Source organism: Saccoglossus kowalevskii, chromosome 19 (genome assembly GCF_978046115.1).
Source record: "Saccoglossus kowalevskii chromosome 19, keSacKowa6.1, whole genome shotgun sequence".
NCBI classification, from domain to species: Eukaryota; Metazoa; Hemichordata; class Enteropneusta; family Harrimaniidae; genus Saccoglossus; species Saccoglossus kowalevskii.
The window spans coordinates 6,917,339-6,937,405 of NC_140659.1; the positions used below are offsets into that span (position 1 = coordinate 6,917,339).

The window sequence follows — 20,067 nt, forward strand, 5'->3', positions numbered from 1 at the left end:
AAGCATGCCCTTCTTTAAACATGTGCAAGTCTCTCTCCTACAAACCGACTGCTATGGCAAATCCGGCGATACAATCATATTATTTTGGGGTACATTTATTGAATGTGGAAGAAACAAAGCGATTGTTAATATACAGTGATCATGTTTTCGCAGATTTCGGCGTGTTTGTCGGTATCAAAGTGTGGCCCGAACAATGCATATTTCACCGTTAACTTTCTCGGCGATGTTGTGTTCTCTAGCTTTCTTCTATGTGCGCATAGCGTGAAATCCGCTGTACGTTTTATTGTCCTCGCCTTAACAGTTTTCTTTAAGTCAACAAATTTGATTTATTCGTTATTCTTTGTGTGTGAACCGTTCCTCTACAATTTTGAAAGCTCGGTGCTCTGATACGCGGCGGTGTCGGCACGTTAAAGAAACAAAATCGTCCAACAGGTCCTTCATGCTCATTCTAACCACTTCATATCGAGGCTGTGGAATTTCGTCAGGTCACACGAATGAACGCTCGGCATTCCAGTCTGCGTTCATTTGGAGGAGCGAGGTTTTGTACCGTTGCCTTTTTAATCCACGGCCAGTCCCGGCTTCATGGGAAGTTTACTTCTGCTTTACCAATCACTGGACACTGACGCGTTCCTGCAGTTGCGTCGCTCAAAAATGGAACACGCTCTGGTTGATTTCCAAACGTTGCCGTAGCAACGCGCTCATCGGCGTCACAAGACAGGTCCGGGGGTCATACACGGCATTCCTACGTGAACTATAGTATCGTTTCGGAAACCCATACACTTACTATTACAATCGGAATGGTTGCATTTACAAAGGACTGTGCATTCCTTCTATTCACTTGATTACCCGCACAGCAAAGAACGAAATACCGATAGCCAACTTTCAACGCCTGCCAGCCCCAAATTAGTGAAATTCCCCGGTTAGTTAAACTTCGGAGTAAAAGTTGAATGCAACAGTTTGACTAATAGACATATAATGGTAAGCATTGAGTCTGGCCATGCACAAATAAATGGTCTCTACATATGAAGTTTACGTCTTTGTTACTAGTATAATCATATATAACAACACCTACAGCCTGTTAAACTTGCCAAAGCAGCGTTCACTGCTACACAATGCAAACAACTCACGGAAATTGTGTCTCGGTAAACTTTTCACCTATCCTGGGTATTTTCCCACGTTTTGTGTGTGCTTGTTTATAAAAGACTGTCATGAAAGCGGCGTATCAGCTTTGACCCAACTGTTCAATAACGCCGCCTTCGAGAAAGCTCGACCAATAGAACGATGCCTTTTACACTAAGTTCATACTTGCTTCTGTATTATCCTTACTCATTTTATTTATTTTTTTGACTCCTACTTTCTTATTTGATGTTTAATACTAACAAACTCCGTTTCCTCCGACCGAATTCTCGATGGTTTTACTTTCCTTACAACAAGTCTCAGAAGCATGGGGACAGCCTTCAAGTTGCTCACCAATTCGTTCAAGTTAACTACTAGTACTGTGAAGACACAGTTTCTTGACAGTTGACCCAGTTTAAGCTCTTCCAGTATAAATATATATAAATATATATATATATATATATATATATACATTTCCAAGATTTCTGAAAGTTTTTGTTTCACACTCCTTTGTCGAAAAAAGGGTAGAATGTGCAATGTACAAGGCAAGGGGGATATTGTCAATTGACATTTAAACGGTCATTTCAAGGTCACTTGTTTGTCACTAAAAGTGAGACATGGTTATGAGAGAAAAAACGTAAAACAGTTACATTTACGCAAGACACCTTCAACTGGAGTACTTTCGACATGAATAAATCAGATACTACAAATGTTGCACTGACCTCCGTACAGTTGAGAATGAATCTTCCTCCGGGGGTCTACATCACTATGTAGATTCTAGTCCTCTAGGCGTGACATGGTGTGACAATATAAATCTATACGGTCGAGTAGAAAGTTTCCCGAGGATCATATGATCTATTTTAACTGCTCGACACAGGGAGTCGGATTCCTTTTATAACTTCGGAACATTGATTGAAGTTGGAGTTGCGGCTGGGCCACACGAGCAATATCAAGGTACCGGAGAATACAGAACATTTGAATTCAAAATGCATGTCTCTAAACGCATGAAAATGCCTTCCGCCGCACACGTTGCTATCTATATGAGAAGTCGTAGCGATGTGTTCGGCCAACGCAGCGTATGGTGGCCGCGGCACTGGACGACACACTGTGTGCCGATTACGGTAAACTTTACTTTTTTGGAACTTCAAAGACACCCATACGCACTAATTGGTGGAGAGTATTCTGAAAATCATTAACAGATAATTTGAACCAATGGTTTCCATGACTACGACGATCGACGCTGATTTTAATTCACTTCTATATGGGTGATCAGTAATTTCTGGTATTTGACGACCCCGCAAGATTTTTTTTATGACAGAACATAGATCAATCACACCATCCATGTAGTCTGATTCTATCTTACGACCAATCTACGTCAGATTAATTATATAAAATCCAACCTCACAAATGCGGGCTTTATTTTGAAAATAAAAGTTATGAAATCGAAAGTTTCTAAACTTTATGATAAATTAAGAGATAACGCGCTGCCTCCTCGTAACTGGAGACGTAATGACTTGCAAAATGTGCGGAAAATGACTGAGACAGCGATAACTGGAGGAGGGTCATCTTTTTTTTATTTGACATTTGAAATGGAGCTCAGAATGTGCTAAGCAGTGATATATTAGCACGCGTGTAATACGCGCACACGTCGCCCGTTGTGGAAGCCAGGGGCCTACTATGTAGAGACAGAGAGAGAGAGTCGTTGGCTTGAATGAAAGTGCACTGAACTTGTACTATAAGGAAACTCTAAAATACACTGACAAGAAAAATAATTTGGGTCACCAACACTATGTAATTTGTACGTGTATGCGTACCACACTAATAAACACAACTAACTCGATACGCCAGCACAGTCCCAGTTGACCGCCCAAGAACTCCTAGTACTCACGTGTTTTCATTTACAGGACGTTGAAACACGCGAAGAACTTGGATAATTGATTTCGCCCGAAGTACCGAAGTACAGGCGGTGATCGGGAACTGCTGGTTAAGCTGTGTTCGGGACGCAGACGGCGGTGAGAAAACGTCGTATCCCACGATGCATACACTGAGTGCGTTACAACAGATTATAATGCATGGAGGCGACCAGTTGCTGTCATCGTCGTTTTTTCTTTCTTTTTATAAACTTGTATGCAAATATTACGAGTATATTAATTGATGACGTAAGCCGGTTCTTCGCCGATAAGATGATACTTGCTCCAGTCATGTCTGTTTTAAGTTTTTTTTACTATTGTAATTCTAAATTATTCCTAATTTGAAAGACACATAAGCAAGCTAAATTTGAAATAAATAAATATCAAAGACATATTCATATATCCAAACCAAAGTAATTTGCTAAATATTATTATCATATATGTAATAATAATAACTTATACGTCGATCCTACGGCGAAGTGTAGATATGGGTCTCAAATAAGGGTTTACAGGGCGGTTCGTGACCTGATGCGACTATGCAGTGCATGTATGAGATCATCTGTCTCGTTTATATACATCGACGTTTTTTTTTTATATTTGCCTTATTACAAAATTTGGTGAGTGTTACTTCTAGTTCCATGGAGTGACAGACCGGTGCAATAATTTGATACATATAGATATGAGCAACTTAAAGAAATGAAAAATCATGGTCTTACCGTTGTGGCACTACCCCGGGGCACTGTGAAATTGTAATCAGGCGTCGACAAACTCCCAAAGCTGTCAGCAAAACGGTTTCCGCCCAGTACTTAAAAGATTACTGAACTGTAAGCAGAAACAGAGTTATTTGACTAAGTTTTCCAGGCAAACGCACATAACGCAGTGATGGCAACCGGGAATGGTAATGACCTGGTCTGCAACGGCGGTAATGTCACTTGACTTTAGATCGCCTTGACACACTCCGTCGGTTGGTACCTTCACGAGTTTTTCAATTCTGCCAGTTCGCGTGATGCTTTGGTTGTTAGCTCGCGATCGCGATTCAACAGCTCAACACGAAATAGACAACCACAATATTTCAGGGTACATGTCGTGACGTCATAGCGCACATCTCCCTGGAGTCGAAATCGGAGAAGGCTCGCCGTGAGTTTAGTGTGTTAGCAAAGTTGGAGGTACTAATGATGTAGAAAAACCTATCGTCGGCTTTCTCTAACTTGACGAGGTGGCGCTCTACATAAGACACTCCGCTATCAATTTAGGTTGGTAACTCAAAATAGATAGAACATGGTTGTGAAAGATCGCAGAATGTTCATTATTTGCATAAATCTGCGCATAAAAACAAAATTATGTAGAAACAGTCATGGCTATAATATACTAACACAAATTTGACAGAGAAAAACCGAAACATTTTGACACCATCACCCGAATAAACCCTTGTTTTGGCCCTTGCTGAGGTAAAATAAATAGTATTGTGAGTCACGTATCTTTACTTTATTGTATTTTAAAAAATCCAGATCCTGAACAGGATATGATTTCATTAAAGGCATTACTTACTTTACTATAATTCAGAGAGAAACGGCATCGTTCTGAACAATTACCCCCGCGAGGTCTTTTCTGGGGGGGGGGGCTTCTCGAATTATAAATAACCAACAGAATTTGCATGGCATTTCTGATTTTAAGGATCTGAGTAATAACAGCAATATTTAGAGGTCTTTTTGTTTTGTTTAACATGTTTGTTTTTTTACTTGTGCTAACGAAAAGTAACATTAAGCCCATTACAGTCTTAGTCCAGTGGGGTTATACTGGCACCACCCCCCCCCCACCATCCGCGTGTGATTCACAGCTGAGTACGTTCTATAAAATACGTGACATGTACGAAGGGGGCGTGGAATCTAAAGTAAAGAAGAGAACATGGGTAGATCAAACAACGTCGAAAGGCATCGACCCGCGACGAACCCTCCAGTGAAAAACTACGAATTGTAAGACGGTGGCATCTCACTTGATAGTATCAAGTATGGCGTGTATAATTGGTCATGGGAAATTAAACACCGAAACGCAAAGTTAGTTCGTGGTCTATTTCCAGAACATTGACCAAGCACTGTGCCTCGTCTTGGGAAATGAATGTCCTGCCCGTAGTTCATTTACATGATTCAGCCTACTGAGGGGGTTATTTGCCATTGGTCATATACTATCACGTGACTACTGACGTATTTCACGAAAATCCTATTCACTAAACAGTAAAGTCTACAATAGGATATGAAATCGTGAACTGGCGTGAAATTCTCAACTTTCCATTCAACTGTAAGGGCGCACCATTATAAACTCAGCGGTTACGGTATAACAAACTGTGCGAGCTTTGGGGTTTTTTTTTTCACATAGGACGATGCTGTTTCCTTCCTTCAACCAAACATGGATATTATTGAAGTTTAATTTTCCCTGTGGATTTGTGTTTTCAAGATTTCTCTGTCCAGATTTCTTTTACAAATCTACCCCACCTCTGAATTTTTATTATATTAGTATTCGGTTTACAAGATAGCTAGTGTATGGCCCGATACGGACTCACTGAACTCCTCAGATATTACGCTGCTACAATAAGACCCCACACCCTTACTCGTCTTTTCTTGGGCCAGTTATTGTATTTTATGTATATTTCCAGGTGAAACCAAAGACACTAGAAAAAGATTTTTCTAGTGTCTTTGGTAAAACGTAACTCAGTTGCATTGGTACTCAACATGGCGCCCTCTACGATATGATAGTGAAGATTCTCTTGATTATTGGTAGTATTACGAATATTAGTTATTTGATAATCAAATCAAGAAAACGACAATAACCTGTCAATCACAGAAAATATTTTTTCACCCTTCTATATCACAACTAAGATTTTGTTATCATCTGAACCATTCGTGCAATGACTCCTCGGGCGGACATCCGGGCATTTTCATGACTGCCTGGCAATCAACACGGTGAAAACAAAGCCGAAAACTGTCAAAACATGGTGCTTTGGAATAGTTGTTGAAAACTCCCCTGAATAGTGTGAAAAGATTACCCCTGCATGTACAACATATATACATTTGTTTGCTTAGGATTACTTCAAAGCTGAGTTTGTGTTGTTTTCTCGAATTTATTTGTTTTCACCGGCTCTTTTACCGGCGTTCCACAGCAGCTCACGCAGGGCCCATAGAAATACATGGTAAAGTGGTGCGCGTCTTAGCAACCTGGAACGTCTTGTGTCGTAGCCCCTTCCCGAGGATAATATATCTTTCTAGGTCGCGCTCTCTATCGATAAAGCGAAGGGAAAATAAAAGGCGGTGGTCGTCGCGCCGCGTCCTGTTCGGTAGGGGACTCATAGCAACGTACACAATGCGTGGAAAATACATTGTTTGTTTGCTCATATAGGTTGTAGAAAGCAATGTCGTCATAGAGACATTGTTTTCTTTTTGTAGTCGTTCGATATTCAGCTTAGTCCATATCTGGGAAACTGTAGATGAAAACAACATAGACTCTGTGACGGAGATGTGATCAACTACTGGCCCCGCATCTACATGTACGTCACAGAATGGTCTTGCCGCTAGAGAGCGCAAAATACTGGAAATGTTGTTTTGAATTTTCGATGGCACCACACCTTTAATTACAGTGTACATGCATAACCAATGTAACTGGTATTTAAAGCGAGCAAACTAGTTGTCGATAATGGCCTAACAATCTGACAACTCACGTAGCTACACACGACACATAGTGAACTGTTGCTTTCGAAGATCAGCTATTCAGAAATGCACTTACCTGGTCACGCAAAATGCGCAAGCGCACGAACGATAAACGCGCAAACGCTATCAATTCGGGAATCGGGAATTATAAAGCTCATTTGACTCATGTTAAAATAAAAATGGGTTTAATATTAACACTATGTGTCAAATTAAAAAGTCATTTATAACCATGGAAAATTGGTTCTGATTCACCTATTTTTATTTGGAAGTTCGAAGGAAAAACTTGTGGTTAGCAAACAATTTTTTTAATTATAAAACTCAATTGTGTGTTTTGTGTAATTATAAATTCAAAATGGCCGCATGAGTTGACCTAAACAATACGGGAAAGTCCATTAAAACCAGAAGTTCGGACACATCTCTATTCATTCGCGTTTTTCAGTTGCTTTTAGTTTTAAATTGTTTGTTAGTTTATAATAGCCGGTTATATCGTTCAATCATTGATGCATTTAATATTAAGATCGACCTAACAAGGATGGCATATGTCAGTCATCATTGTCATCACTATATTTATGTATTATTAAGTATTTATTGTAAACCATAGAATGAAATACGACATAGCTTTGCGTCTCGTTCGACTACAGTAGTGTAAGTCCGACAAGTAACAAAATGCAGACGCAAGCAATTCTTTGTGGCAACTATTTGGTTGTTAGGTGACTTACGTCATTGATTAGTGGCCAACCATGCCCACGGCAGGACAAGTATGTGACCTTTGACCCCGCATATAACCATTACACCTGTTTCTGTGAATACGATATACAGATTAAGGTGTGCCGTCTGGTGGACACTTCCCCATGTCTCGTTAAATGACCTCGCAAATTGGATCACAAAGGACGGGACGGCCTGGATTTCTGGTGAGGGCGCATTGCATTATGGATACACGTGTATGAGTAAAAACGGTTTCTTCAAGCCTTAGCTGGTTCCCGCTCCAAGTGTCATGGCGCACCAAATCATTCGCAGGAAACACCGGAAACCAGCGAATCTCCAAGCTCGAATCAAGGACGTTAGGCAAAATTGTTTGATCAGTGACACATTCTGCTTTGAAAGATTTGTGGAATAATGTAAATGTAATGTTAGTGTACTACAGCGTCAGCACCGATGAATTGTGCGCGCTTCCGCTTCACGATTGCGTGCGCGTCTGTGTTCAACTATAAATGAGAAATTCCGCTAAAAGAATGTAAAATAGACACAGCGCATTCTGTCATACACCAGAACTCCGCACAGTTCGATGCGCGTTACTTATCATCACTGCACAAAGCAGCTTTGCATAGAACTCATTTGCATATTCGAATATGTTCGAACTACAAGACCCTGTCGGTTAACAAAGTTATGCGTAAGTCACTCGGTTACTTTAATCACTTTATTGAGAGGTTTCACGCCCTGACTCTAAATAAAATGTTCAGTTATTTATACAAAATATACATGACTTGCGTTAGAAAATTACAATCCTTTCCTACATGCCAAGCACTAGTTTCTACTATAAATGACTAACTTTATAAACTTACTAGAACCTGTGTGTTCTATTGCTGTTAGACGCGCAAAATCGAACCCGTTCAAGCCAGAAATAGTATTGATATATTCACCAGAATACAAGATGAACGGAAATGTTAGGAAATTTTTTCAGTTAAATTAGTCTTTAATGTTTCCCAACTATATACGATAACAGAACGTTTTTTCTTCCAAGTTTTAGTGTATCACGTGCGCCATTTCACTACAGTAACATTACCTTGCAAAACATAGTCCGCGATAAAATGGTTCGTATTTGCGTTTTTACTGAGGTCTGACATTAATAAATAGTTCGGATGTCACATACGTTTTCCCCACTTTTTGTAGTACGTTTTCAGATCTAACAGGTACAAGAAAATGGCCGTGCGTAGTGAGGTGATTGACCACAAAATTGAAGGCTGCCTGTGGCAGAGGCACTATTGCGTAAAGCGCAAAGGCCTCTGGGAAGGAGATTGCCATACACCGTCTATTTATTTTGAAGAGCGGGTAAAAGCGTTCCACATTCGATTCGAGCGTTCTCAAAAAGCGTGAACAAATTCCATCACCGCTCGTGACCGTTCACCACCGTTTAACAGAAGTTGGCCCCGTTAAGGCAACGCCCGGGCGGCATGCCGCTAAACCAACTTTTAATGCGCGGACACCGCTCTATCAACGCTCGCGTCACCGCTAAACAAACGCTCGCTACCGTTAAAGCAGCGCCGGCTTCAGTGGTGCACCTCTAAGGCAACGCCCATGTTTTCGATTTGTTTCCCATTTTGTCCAACAAAGTTCGGGCGGTGTGATTGGGTCTTAACACACATCGTTCAAAAAAGCCTCTAAACGCGTACTTATTTTTGTGAAATTATACCCCTTTGCAAGTGCGTGCAGCAACTTAAAATTATACCCAATATACATACTAAAATCATAACCGTTTCCAAGTTGAGATAACATGAATTTATGAGATTTCTTCTTTCACACTTTATTTATATATTTTAAAGGGCGGTGGTCGTCGTGCCGCGCCCTGTTCGATATGGGACTCATAGCGACGTATACAACGCGTATACAATACATTGTTTATTTACATGAAATTCGAACCCGCGTTGCGCGACGACTACCGCGCTTTAAAATATTCAACTCTAAACGCGGTACAGGCGTATAGCGTCAAATAACTAAATCATACCCCTTTTACGCGTTTTTTTGCTTCAGCTGCTTACCATATTTATTCATGTGTTATGTCCATTGAGATGGATATTCACATCATATACGTAAATGCCAGTGCGCGTATATATTCACAGAAAACGTGTTTTTTGTGTAAAAAATCAGAAAACGCAGCTCAGTGGGAGTGAGTTCCGGTTGTTGGGTGTACAGTGTGTTTCTCTGTGTAGTTCCATGGTAGGATTCATAATGATTATATGCTTAACAACTGCAAACTGTAATTAGAATTTGTCGTTCTGTGTGGTACACGTTTCATTTAAATAAGACCCAAGTATAAAGAAAGCATTACGAGCACGGGCCGTCGGCGTTTCCTTGTGATCTTTAGTTAGGGTGGTGTGCGTCGCCGCCGCAAACACTCTGTCCTTGAAAGAACCTTTCTTTCGAAACGAGGCGGTAAATACAAAGCGCAATGGCATTCACGTTGCTTGTTTTTCTTAACCAGAAATAAGCCTCTTAATTATTATGTCGCTAGAATGACAGTGTGCGCTTACATTCAACTTTTTTGCCTGTTTCGGCATTGTTGCTTGAGTTGCTAATCAAATGCTCATGCAAGCTATTAAAACAAAAACGAACGGAATTTTTACAATTGCCGTTGGTGGCGAGAAACAAATTTCATTTCCAACATGGCGGAGGTGAGCGTTTACAGATCGAATGAAAATCTTATTTTACAACTGGGTGTCAGCCTTATGGTTATTATCAAGGATAATCGTTTATGTTGATGATTATGCATTTATGGAACTATTCTATTCTCCTCGCTTCGAGGAACAGGTAACTGGGCCAAAGTCCAGTCGTTCTTTCTGTTCGCTGCCGATATGACGGGATTTTCATTTTGACACACACGAATCACGTGTGTTTCTAAAAATGGCTATTACTAGCGACCTTTGTAATATGGACAACGCCTAAACCCGGAATCTACATTGCTCGGTAGTTTAACTAATCGGTTTGCCAGTGGTATTTACTTCATGATGTTGCAATATTGTTGACGCAGGCAGTCTGAGTCATCAAAAATTACGGTATATTTCTCTAATACAGGTGTAATTATAGTGGATCATAACAACCCCCGCTTTGCTGTAGGGCGTTTTTTTTAATTTAGTGTATATTGCCGACAGTTGCGACATACTAAAAAAAACACGATATAGAAAATGTTAGATACGTATGAGCAAGTGAAATTATCTAATAGTGTTCGACAGAACTATAATACTACATTGTATTTGTACCTTTATGGTAAATTTCGAAAGTTGGCAACTGCGCAGCGTGATAAAATAAAATATTACAAAATCGCTGCTGTGACCAGGTAACAAGGATGAATCCGGTAGATTAATTGCCAGCATCTAGTCAATTTTTGTCATCCAAAATTCAACTATACGTGATACATATCAACAGGAAACTCAACGAATCCCTTTCTTATATCTACAGGAACTTCACAAATATTTACGTCGACTGCTGAATAAGTGAGTATACTTAGATGGATATCAAACAACTGATCCAAATATAAACAATATTTGTTGCCCTTTTGAACTTACATAATGATGTCCATATGTGTTTACATATCACCTGCCTCTTCACCAATCCCCCCCCCCCCCCGGACACCCCATCCCTCTGCTTAAAATGGACACACACACACACACAAATAGAAGAACGTACCTGTGGTGATAAGTCAGTGCGGTCACTGAATTCCTGGAATATTTCAGCTATTGTACAAATGAGTATACAGATATAACCTGATTTGTGAGTTCAACTATTTTGGATGATGATACACCCCGGGCGTTGTCACATCTATATTTAGCCATCAACATTGCATGTTCATCTGTCAAGCTTCTTGGTGACTTAATTCCAGTGACTGGATTTAATAGTCTCACCAATGCCACACAACTGAATAGTCCAATTAGCTTCACAATGTAAACTTTATTTCCAAAATTGGCTAATCTCCGGAGAGATAATGTTTAAATTTAAATTCAAGCAAATTTAAATTCTCTAGTTTTCTCTGCGTTTACTTTATGTTCTTTATTATAACAAAGTCTCATGGATGACTTTTTCGGATAGATAGATAGATAACAGCTTTATTACAACTGTGTAGAAAATTTTACATTTTTAATTTGGTGCTCAAAATGCTATAAATTACTAAAAAGTAAGTAAGTGAAAAGTAAAATAAGTGTGATTGACAATTCTTTTTGTTTACAGTTACTCAAGTACATATAGACTGCTATAATAATATCTTTATGTTTTGATTGTAATATATATGTAATATATATTTAAACTCTAGTCGAGTATGCTGCAATTCCATGACACTATTCTATTTCTAGTCAAACTTTTTGACTTTTAATTTTTGAGTATTAATTTATGTATTAAATCATGCATTTTATATATTTATAATTTTAGAATTTTATTTTTGAAAAGACTTTCATGACTAACTTCTAATTAGTTTGGTCATCGCACTTTATAAAATTTTTAGAATTCACCGCCAATGACCACTACATAAGAGACCACACACACACACACACACACAAAGATGGACCCCCTTGATTGTGACATTGATGTAAATGTTTGTCGCTTCAAAGCAATCTTATCCTTTCTCTCTGGCCTCCAAATTATGCTTGTTTTGGTCTTTACAGCCATTCCTTTGGGATTTGTTTTTGTTCCAAAACAGTAACTAGAAATATTTATATTAACAGGGTGTCCGGGCTTCATGCAATTGTGATTGCCGACAGAGACGGCGTACCGGTCATAAAAGGTAAAAGCTGTAGTATTACCACCTGCTATTCTCTACAGTAGGTGCAAAACAAAGAAGTTAATCCATTTGTCTATCAGTCCTGAGTTTGGCCAATTAGTCTTCTCAAAATTGGAATTTGTGGTATGTGGCCACAATGACTACTTGACCTTTACTATTGAGCTTTATCACCGCATCTAACAGACCAAGAGTTTTCCCAGGAAAAGGTTGCAAAGGGGAGGGGCGGTGCATGCTGTTATCCTTCTCTGTGAATGGTTGATTTCTGAATGTGATTGGAAAATGGAACTGTACACCAAAATGTGATTTGTTAGTTGGAGCTACATTTGTTGCAATTTTTTTTTTTAATTTGTAGAGATTTATAATACTGAGCTAGAATTACTTGTAATATCATGCTATTTACCTTTCAACAGCTAGAAAAACAAATCCAAAATTTCATTTCAAGTAATTTGCATATTATTATACAAATTAATATGCCATGTATTGCATGCAGGAATTTTAATGAAAATCATGAAGATTGAGTCAAAATAAGAATGAGTATCAAAACAAGAAAAAATCTGTGAGGTGGAATTGTGTGTCATGATTTTACTCTCACCCCTGTATTCAGAATGAGGCAGGAAAATACCAGCTTTTTTTAAAAAAATCCCCGTGTGATGGGAGGAATGCCCCCCCCCCCCACCCTTTTAAGCTCCGCTGTCAACTTTGTCAAGCAGAGCTTATCATATCAGTGATTGTCTGTCGTTGTTCGTGTCAACTTTTTACTTATTCGACTTTTTCTTGAAATCTACAATTGTTATTGCTTTGATACTTATTGTATATGTACCTTGGGCAGATTTCTCAGATTTGTTCATTTCGTTATGATATCTTCAAATTTCTAATTTTGATGAATTTTTGGTGAAAAGTGATATTTTTTGACTTCTTGTTAAAAACCGCAATCCAATGCTTTGATATTATACATATAGGTACCTCAGGTAGACCTCTCTCAGATCTGTTCATTTCTTAATGATATCTTTAATTCTCTATTTTGATGAATATTTTTGTAATTTTTGGTAAAAAGTGATATTTTTGACTTTTTGTTATAAAAACTGCAAATCATATACATATAGTAACTACAGGTGAACCTCTCTCAGTTTTGTTCATTTTGTGATGATATATCATTGACAATGACTGTTCAAATAAATACAATAAGCCCGCTCGACATAAGGTCAGTGATAACTGCTTATCAATGTATTTTCTCTCTACAGTTGCAACTGATCATGCTCCCGACCTAGCGCTTCGACCAGGTTTCCTAGCAACCTTTGGGATGGCAACAGATCAAGGAAGTAAGTTGGGTTTGTCAAAGAACAAGCGTATTATTTGTATGTACACAACTTATCAGGTAAGTTAAATGGCCCTACTTCTGACAAAATTGACCATTCTAGGGTGTTTTTTAGCAGATCTGTAAATTGAAAATAAGACGCAGCCATTATTCTGAATTCTGGTTGTTTTGAAAACCTAATTTGTATATTTTCAAATAATCAGTTCCTAACTGGTCAAGTCAATGTAGACGTACATGAGGCTGGCTGGATAAGGCACACAATACTGCTTTAAACAGTTTGTTTACCGTCTGGGTGTGTGGTTATTACATGTAAAAGCATCCTATTTATGGAGTGGTAGAGGGTAAAATGTGTCAAGTCGTGTTGCTAGGCGATCGGTTTGTGATGTGCATCATGTCATGTATGCAGTATATGTTTGCGTTGGTTATGTATATCTCTGGTCAAGTACATGTTTTTCATGTCATCGCTATTCACAAAGACAGTTATCTAGATATAATGTCTGAATATGGCTTTCTCTGTGCAGGTTGTCCAGTTCAACAGACTTCCACTCGTAGTGAGTGTCATTGCAGACAGTGAAACAAATACAGGTGAATATTCATATTGACTATATCGTGATCATTATTCTCTGGAACCAGTCAGAATGGGATTTGTAATATTTATAAATCATCTTTTTAGCTCCGCTGTTGACTTTGTCAAGCGGAGCTTATCATATGAGTGATTGTCCGTCGTCCGTGTCAATGTTTTACTTTTTCGACTTCTTGAAAACTTGTACTATGTACCTTGAGTAGACCTCTCTTAGATTTGCTCATTTCATGATGGTATCTTCAATTCTCTAATTTTGGTGAATATTTTTGTCATTTTTGGTAAAAAGTGATATTTTCGACTTCTTGTTAAAAAACGCAAGTCTGATTGCTTTGATATTACATATATAGGTACTACCGGTACATGTGGACCTCTCTCAGATTTGTTCATTTCATAATGATATCTTTAATGCTGGTGAATATTTTTGTCATTTTTGCTGCTTGTTTTCATTAAGCATAAATATTTAGTTTTGACTCGTGTGTTGGGTGTCTTCAAATTGTATTGTCAGCAAAATTCTGTGGTATAAAATAATGCAATATAATAAATACAACAGTTGCCGTGTTTGTAACATGTTTCTTGCTGATAATCTAATGTCACTGAGCAGTTCTGTGGATTCAGTCGTGATTGAGGTTTCAGCATATTAGGGTATCATCAAGACACAGAATGTTACCCACGATTCTCTGTTTAACTACCCAAGATGCAATATTTGTGACTGAAACATTTTCCATTAAGACTGAGATGCACATCAGAGGCTTGAGTTAACCGTTATATTCCTTGCTTTTAAGTCCCCATTTAAACTACAGTAATCTAAAAATGAGGATTTATAATTTCATTTATGTATGCATGTGCATGGGTTCCCACCTGTATCTTTGAAATGCCTGGACAGGTCACGTATAAATTCTACATGGCCATATGCTTGTGTGTTTTTGTTTTGGGATCTGATCGAAATGACCAAAACATTGTTTTTTTAGTGTCCAAAAGTAATCCAATTATAAAATAAAACATTTCTGTCATTTCGGAACTATTTCTCAGTCGTGTATGGATGGATTTTGTTCATACATGATACATTGGACATTATGCATGATGACCTGATGCATGTTGCTTTGTTTTGCAGATAGGATTCAAAATGAGGCCATTTTGTTTTAATGAATACTGTTTCAGATCCAAATCTTTGACTCATCTAGAGTAATCAATCTACATACATACATCTTGGAATGCATGTACATGTACATCCATAGACTGTTGACGGCCCTCGCTTGATTACCGTCAGCATTTCACAAAGGCATTGCAACATTTAATTAAATGATTTTAGTTAAAAAAAAAACATTGGGCCAGAAGAACTGTTAGCAGTCTAGGTGCATCCATTTTGGAATCCAATTCAAGATGACCAAGTGACTACAGTTTCAAAGCCTAAATCAATGTATCATCAAAATCAAACATTTTCAGCGTTCCGAAAGCAGATCTCAGTCAAATTTTGTTCAGATTTTGTACATACAACTTTGCTGCATTTTCATTTTGATTTTTGGAATGATGCAAAATGGTCAACTGGTGGCCATTTTGTTTTTTTACAAATTTCAGAGGTATTACCTCCTATGAGATGTAGTGCAAAAATCAGTGCATGATATGATTTTTGTAATGATAACAACCAAAATATCTGTCAAATTTTAGTGATTCAAAATTTGAAGGGCGTTCAACAAGGGTTATAGCCAGAAAATAAGAAGTGTCTGTTCAAAATCTTGTAGTCGAGTTGTTATAGATGGCTATTTTATAAAAACTGAAAATTTACAATCAAAAGTTCGCAGGTTTGTATAAATTTACCCTGTCAAAACAAATTTTGTGTCTGTCTAAAATGAGGTGGTTGTCTAAAATGAGGTGGTTGGCTAAAAGCCTGCTTTCAACTAACTTTTGCTGACTTAGGTAAGCATTCTGCAACTCAAAGGGAAATTTATTAAATATGATATTCACCTTTTCACCACGAGTGACAAAATCTTGCACAAGGAATCAGCTACGAATGGTTTTTGCCTGAGCTGATAAGCCTTTGTGTGTGCGCCAGGCTTTAGAGAGCCAAAGTCAACTTTTGCCAACATTTTCCAAAATAAAACCAGTAACTTTCTCCCATTCTTTTTCAAAAACGCTGGCAAGACCTAAAAATGCATGTAAAACCTCAATTGCATTAATTTTCTTTTTTTTGGCCATGTATATACCTCTAAGCACATGTGATACTAATAAAGAAAGTACAGTAATCACTCAAAAACAATTTTTTTTTTCATTATCTCACAGGATTACTTCTTAACTTGGAACAGGATTTCGATGATATCCTTAAAGATCTGAAAGTAGCAATAGACGTAGCATAAGACGTTATTATAAAATATCTCTCTCTGACTGCTATAAAGCATACTACCGGTATATAAGTGAAAGCTACAAGAAGAACATATACTCCAGTTACTTGAAGATTGTAAATCAAGATACGACACCAAATATCAAGGACACAGATTGAAATATTTTTTTTATATTTAGTATTTTTTTCCCAACCAGATGGTCTCTAATAAAGAATGGTGTTCACCAACTGAGAATTCGTTTGAAGAATGTTTGATTGAGTAGCGGTAGTATTGTATGCTTATTAGTCTTATTAGACTTATAATTCGGTCTCCGTCCGTCCGTGCGTCCAGAGTCATATCTCAGAATCCCTCGGACCGATTCCGTTCATTCTTTGCATGTGTCTAGTACCTTATGTGCGACATATGCACATGCAGTGGTTTAGCGAATGGCTGACTGGCAGTCACCTTGTTTTTTTTTAAATGTTGTATTTTGGACATGCTTTGTCAGTTTTCATTCAAATTTAGTACATAGAGAACAAAAGAGCCGCCACGCAGAATAGAGAGGCTCTATATTTACGCTGAAATAGGTGAGATTCAGATTATTTCATAACGTTTAGTCGGATGTGGATGCTCCATGAACACATCAGAACGATTATTGTGGTGCAAAAAACGATTTCTACGTTAAACTGAACTGAGAAATAGCATTTGTTTTTGTAAACTTCCACTGGCAAACATCGTCTAAAACATTACTTAATATGCATCTGTTAGTTGCGTAACTGGAAGCTATCATCATGAATACCCTTAGATGTGAAGACTGTAGAGTGGTATCTGCGTCTGTCACCTGTTGTCAGGGTGACATTCTGTTATGTCAAAGCTGCAATGGAAAACGTTTTGGAAGTGAAATTGGTGATAAGAATACTGATGAATCATTGAGAATATCTAACACAGCTAGTGGCGTGATAATTAATGAGATGCTGTGCTTCATTGTAAATAAAATTGACATCCTTACGACCGATGTCATCGTCAAGCTTTGTACTGATTACTTTGTGGACGAAGAGGTTGTATCGTCCAAGAAAACCTTGTTCGAGTTATGTGGAAATGATCGCGCGCGATATATTAAACGACAAGGTCCAAATAAACGATCTAACAATATTCTAGATGAAGTAAAGTTGGTCCATGAGACGGATTTCGAGGGTCTCCCTAGTTTTGTTGCGAAAGACTTATCGAAATTACCACCAATCGACATAACGCATGTAGATATTTCGGCAGTTATGAAGGAAATGACAGCCCTAAGGCGAGATATGACGGAACTGAGAGATCAAGGAATGTTCCGGTTGGCTTCAAGCTGTGAAATACTGCAAGACGTGCAGAATTTGCGTCAAGAGATTGACGACCTTAAAAATTGACTTAAAGAGTCTCGCATGGAGTTGAACTGTATGACTGATACTACAAATGCAGTACCCATGGCTACTGATTGTTTACTATCTCCATCTGGTCATAAAACTAGTAAAGTAAGTTGCAATGCTGAACCTACTCAGCAACATTCCTCTCCATCGGTTACTTATGCAGGTATAGTTTCGTCGCATAAGTCTCATGAACTGAATGAAAGAAAACCTGTCCATGGCAAATTTAATATGAAATCACGTGACAAAAACAGTGATGGTTTTATCACTGTGAACCGTAACCGTAAAAATCAACGAGGCCCCAGAGTGGGTACTGCTGATCCAGACAAAGACTGCCATTAAAGTTGTTCATTACAATCCACCATTTACGGTGTTTATTACCAGGCTTTCACCTTTGACATCAACGGAAGATATTCAAAGCTTTGTTAAAAAGTCGCTTAACGTGCAACTTAACTGCGAAAAGCTCAAAACTAAGTTCGACACGTACTCTTTATTTCTTATTCGCAAGTATTACTAATAACAATGTCTGTATGAATAGTTTCATTCAACTGTCGTGGAGCAAAATCCTCTATTAACGATATTCATACTCTCTGTGACTCTCATGACATAGTGTTAATCCAAGAGCACTGGCTTAGTAACTCTGAATTAACACTTCTGGGGAGTATACATAATGGCTTTAATGCATGTGGAGTTTCGGCAATGAATGAAGAGACGGGAATCCGCGTGGGATGGTCGTACGGAGGCGTTGCCATCTTGTGGCGCAAATCTCTTGGCAATAAAATTAAAATACAATATTTAAATGATAACAGACTTATTGGCGTGGAACTGTGTATTGAACATAGTCATATACTCATACTGTGTGCATATTTGCCCACAGTATTGCACACCCATTTTCTTAGCTATTTGACTAAAATTTATTGTATTGTTCAAGATTGCAACGCTACGAATGCTATTATTCTAGGTGATTTTAATGCAAATCTAGGATCGCTATTTGGGCGCGAACTTGAACATTTTTGCTCAGAAAATAATATATATGTTTCGAACATATGTTTCCTTGGTTGTTCCACTGTAAACTTTACATATTACAGCGAGGCTCATGGTAGTACTGGGTGGTTAGATCACTGCCTTAGTACACCCTCTGCTCACAACGCAATTAAGAAAATACGTATTATGAATGATTTTATGTCGTTGAGATAGAGTGTGAGGGTCTGACACAATTTGAGCGCCAGCATTGATTTGTAAATTACCATAGAATTGTGCCGAAATAACGTACTGAGTTGTCGTGATCCTAATTGTAAAAATCAAGACCATATAATCGCTCTTAACAGTTATTATGCTGACATTGTTCAATCATTGTGGATAGCGGCTGAGGATACTATACCAACTGTCAAATTTAAACGACATCACGAGATTCCAGGATGGAATGACCAAGTTCGTGAATTTCATAACATTGCTAGGGATGCATTCATGGTATGGGTAAGTAATGGAAGACCTCGTACTGGACCAATATATGAATTGATGCGTAAAACGCGGGTAAAAATTAAGCTAATAATTCGAATGTGTAGACGAAACGATGAACAAGCGGGAGCTGATGCATTAGCTTATAAGTTATCACAGGGGAAATCTCGAGACTTTTGGAATTCAGTTAATAATATGACTAACAATGTTGGACCTCTACCATCTACTATAGAGGGTTGTGATGGGCAAACAAGCATTTGCAATATGTGGAAAAAACATTATGAATCGCTTCTTCAGTCTGTAACAAATTGTGAAAATAAAAATCATGTGATATCTGCTATGAATGTCATGAATTACCACGAAGATATGATGGTCACCTGTATTGAAATCAAAGTAGCCATTAATAAATTGGAAAAGGGAAAATGTATTGGAACAGACAGACTGTGCACGGAACATATCATATTTGCGGATCAAATACTGTGTGTTCTACTAGCCTTGTGCTTTACTGTATTCTTTGTTCATGGACACCTGCCAGACTATTTTATGGATACAATGATTGTCCCAATTGTTAAAGATAAGACTAAAGATATCACAAGAGTGAATAACTATAGACCCGTTGTTATAGTAACCGTTTTATCGAAATTATTTTAGTTGTGCATTTTAAATCGAATTGAAAAAATTATCGAGACTAGTGATTTTCAGTTTGGGTTTAAACGCAAGCATTCAACAGAAATGTGCATCTTCGTAGTGAAGGAAATTGTCGACTTCTATAAAAGTCACAACT

General features: G+C 38.1%; 2 protein-coding genes across 4 annotated transcripts in view; one reads left to right on the forward strand and one right to left on the reverse strand.

Annotated features, from left to right (window-relative positions):
• LOC100378789 (protein NDNF-like) overlaps positions 1–11,155 on the reverse strand; it is a 71,329-nt gene extending 60,174 nt beyond the window's left edge. Inside the window, exons 1-2 of the mRNA XM_006825018.3 lie at positions 11,126–11,155; positions 3,743–3,848 (exon numbers count right to left, since the gene is read on the reverse strand). The gene's annotated coding sequence lies outside the window, so the exon portion shown is untranslated. The remainder of the gene's footprint in view (positions 1–3,742; positions 3,849–11,125) is intronic.
• LOC100378641 (ragulator complex protein LAMTOR3-A-like) lies at positions 10,048–16,677 on the forward strand. Of its 3 annotated transcripts, none has more exons than XM_085493923.1 (6): positions 10,048–10,113; positions 10,898–10,932; positions 12,154–12,212; positions 13,451–13,584; positions 14,046–14,109; positions 16,385–16,677. In XM_085493923.1, exons 1-6 carry the CDS (start codon positions 10,105–10,107, stop codon positions 16,456–16,458), a joined length of 375 nt encoding a protein of 124 aa, XP_085350049.1. In that variant the 5' UTR covers positions 10,048–10,104; the 3' UTR covers positions 16,459–16,677. The 3 variants fall into 3 exon arrangements, with proteins under 3 accessions (XP_085350049.1, XP_085350048.1, XP_085350050.1); XM_085493922.1 differs by lacking the exon at positions 10,048–10,113 and adding an exon at positions 10,121–10,249; XM_085493924.1 differs by lacking the exon at positions 10,048–10,113 and adding an exon at positions 10,121–10,249 and having other exon boundaries at positions 13,451–13,528.
• The last annotated feature ends 3,390 nt before the right edge of the window (positions 16,678–20,067 follow it).

Bases quoted from the DNA above. Each gene is read 5' to 3' on its own strand.
- LOC100378641 (XM_085493922.1), top strand. From the start codon at position 10,133: ATGAAAATCTTATTTTACAACTGGGTGTCAGCCTTATGGTTATTATCA. The intron at 10,933-12,153 runs GTGAGTATACTT...TTATATTAACAG, and splicing joins TTACGTCGACTGCTGAATAA to GGTGTCCGGGCTTCATGCAA. The intron at 12,213-13,450 runs GTAAAAGCTGTA...TTCTCTCTACAG, and splicing joins CGGCGTACCGGTCATAAAAG to TTGCAACTGATCATGCTCCC.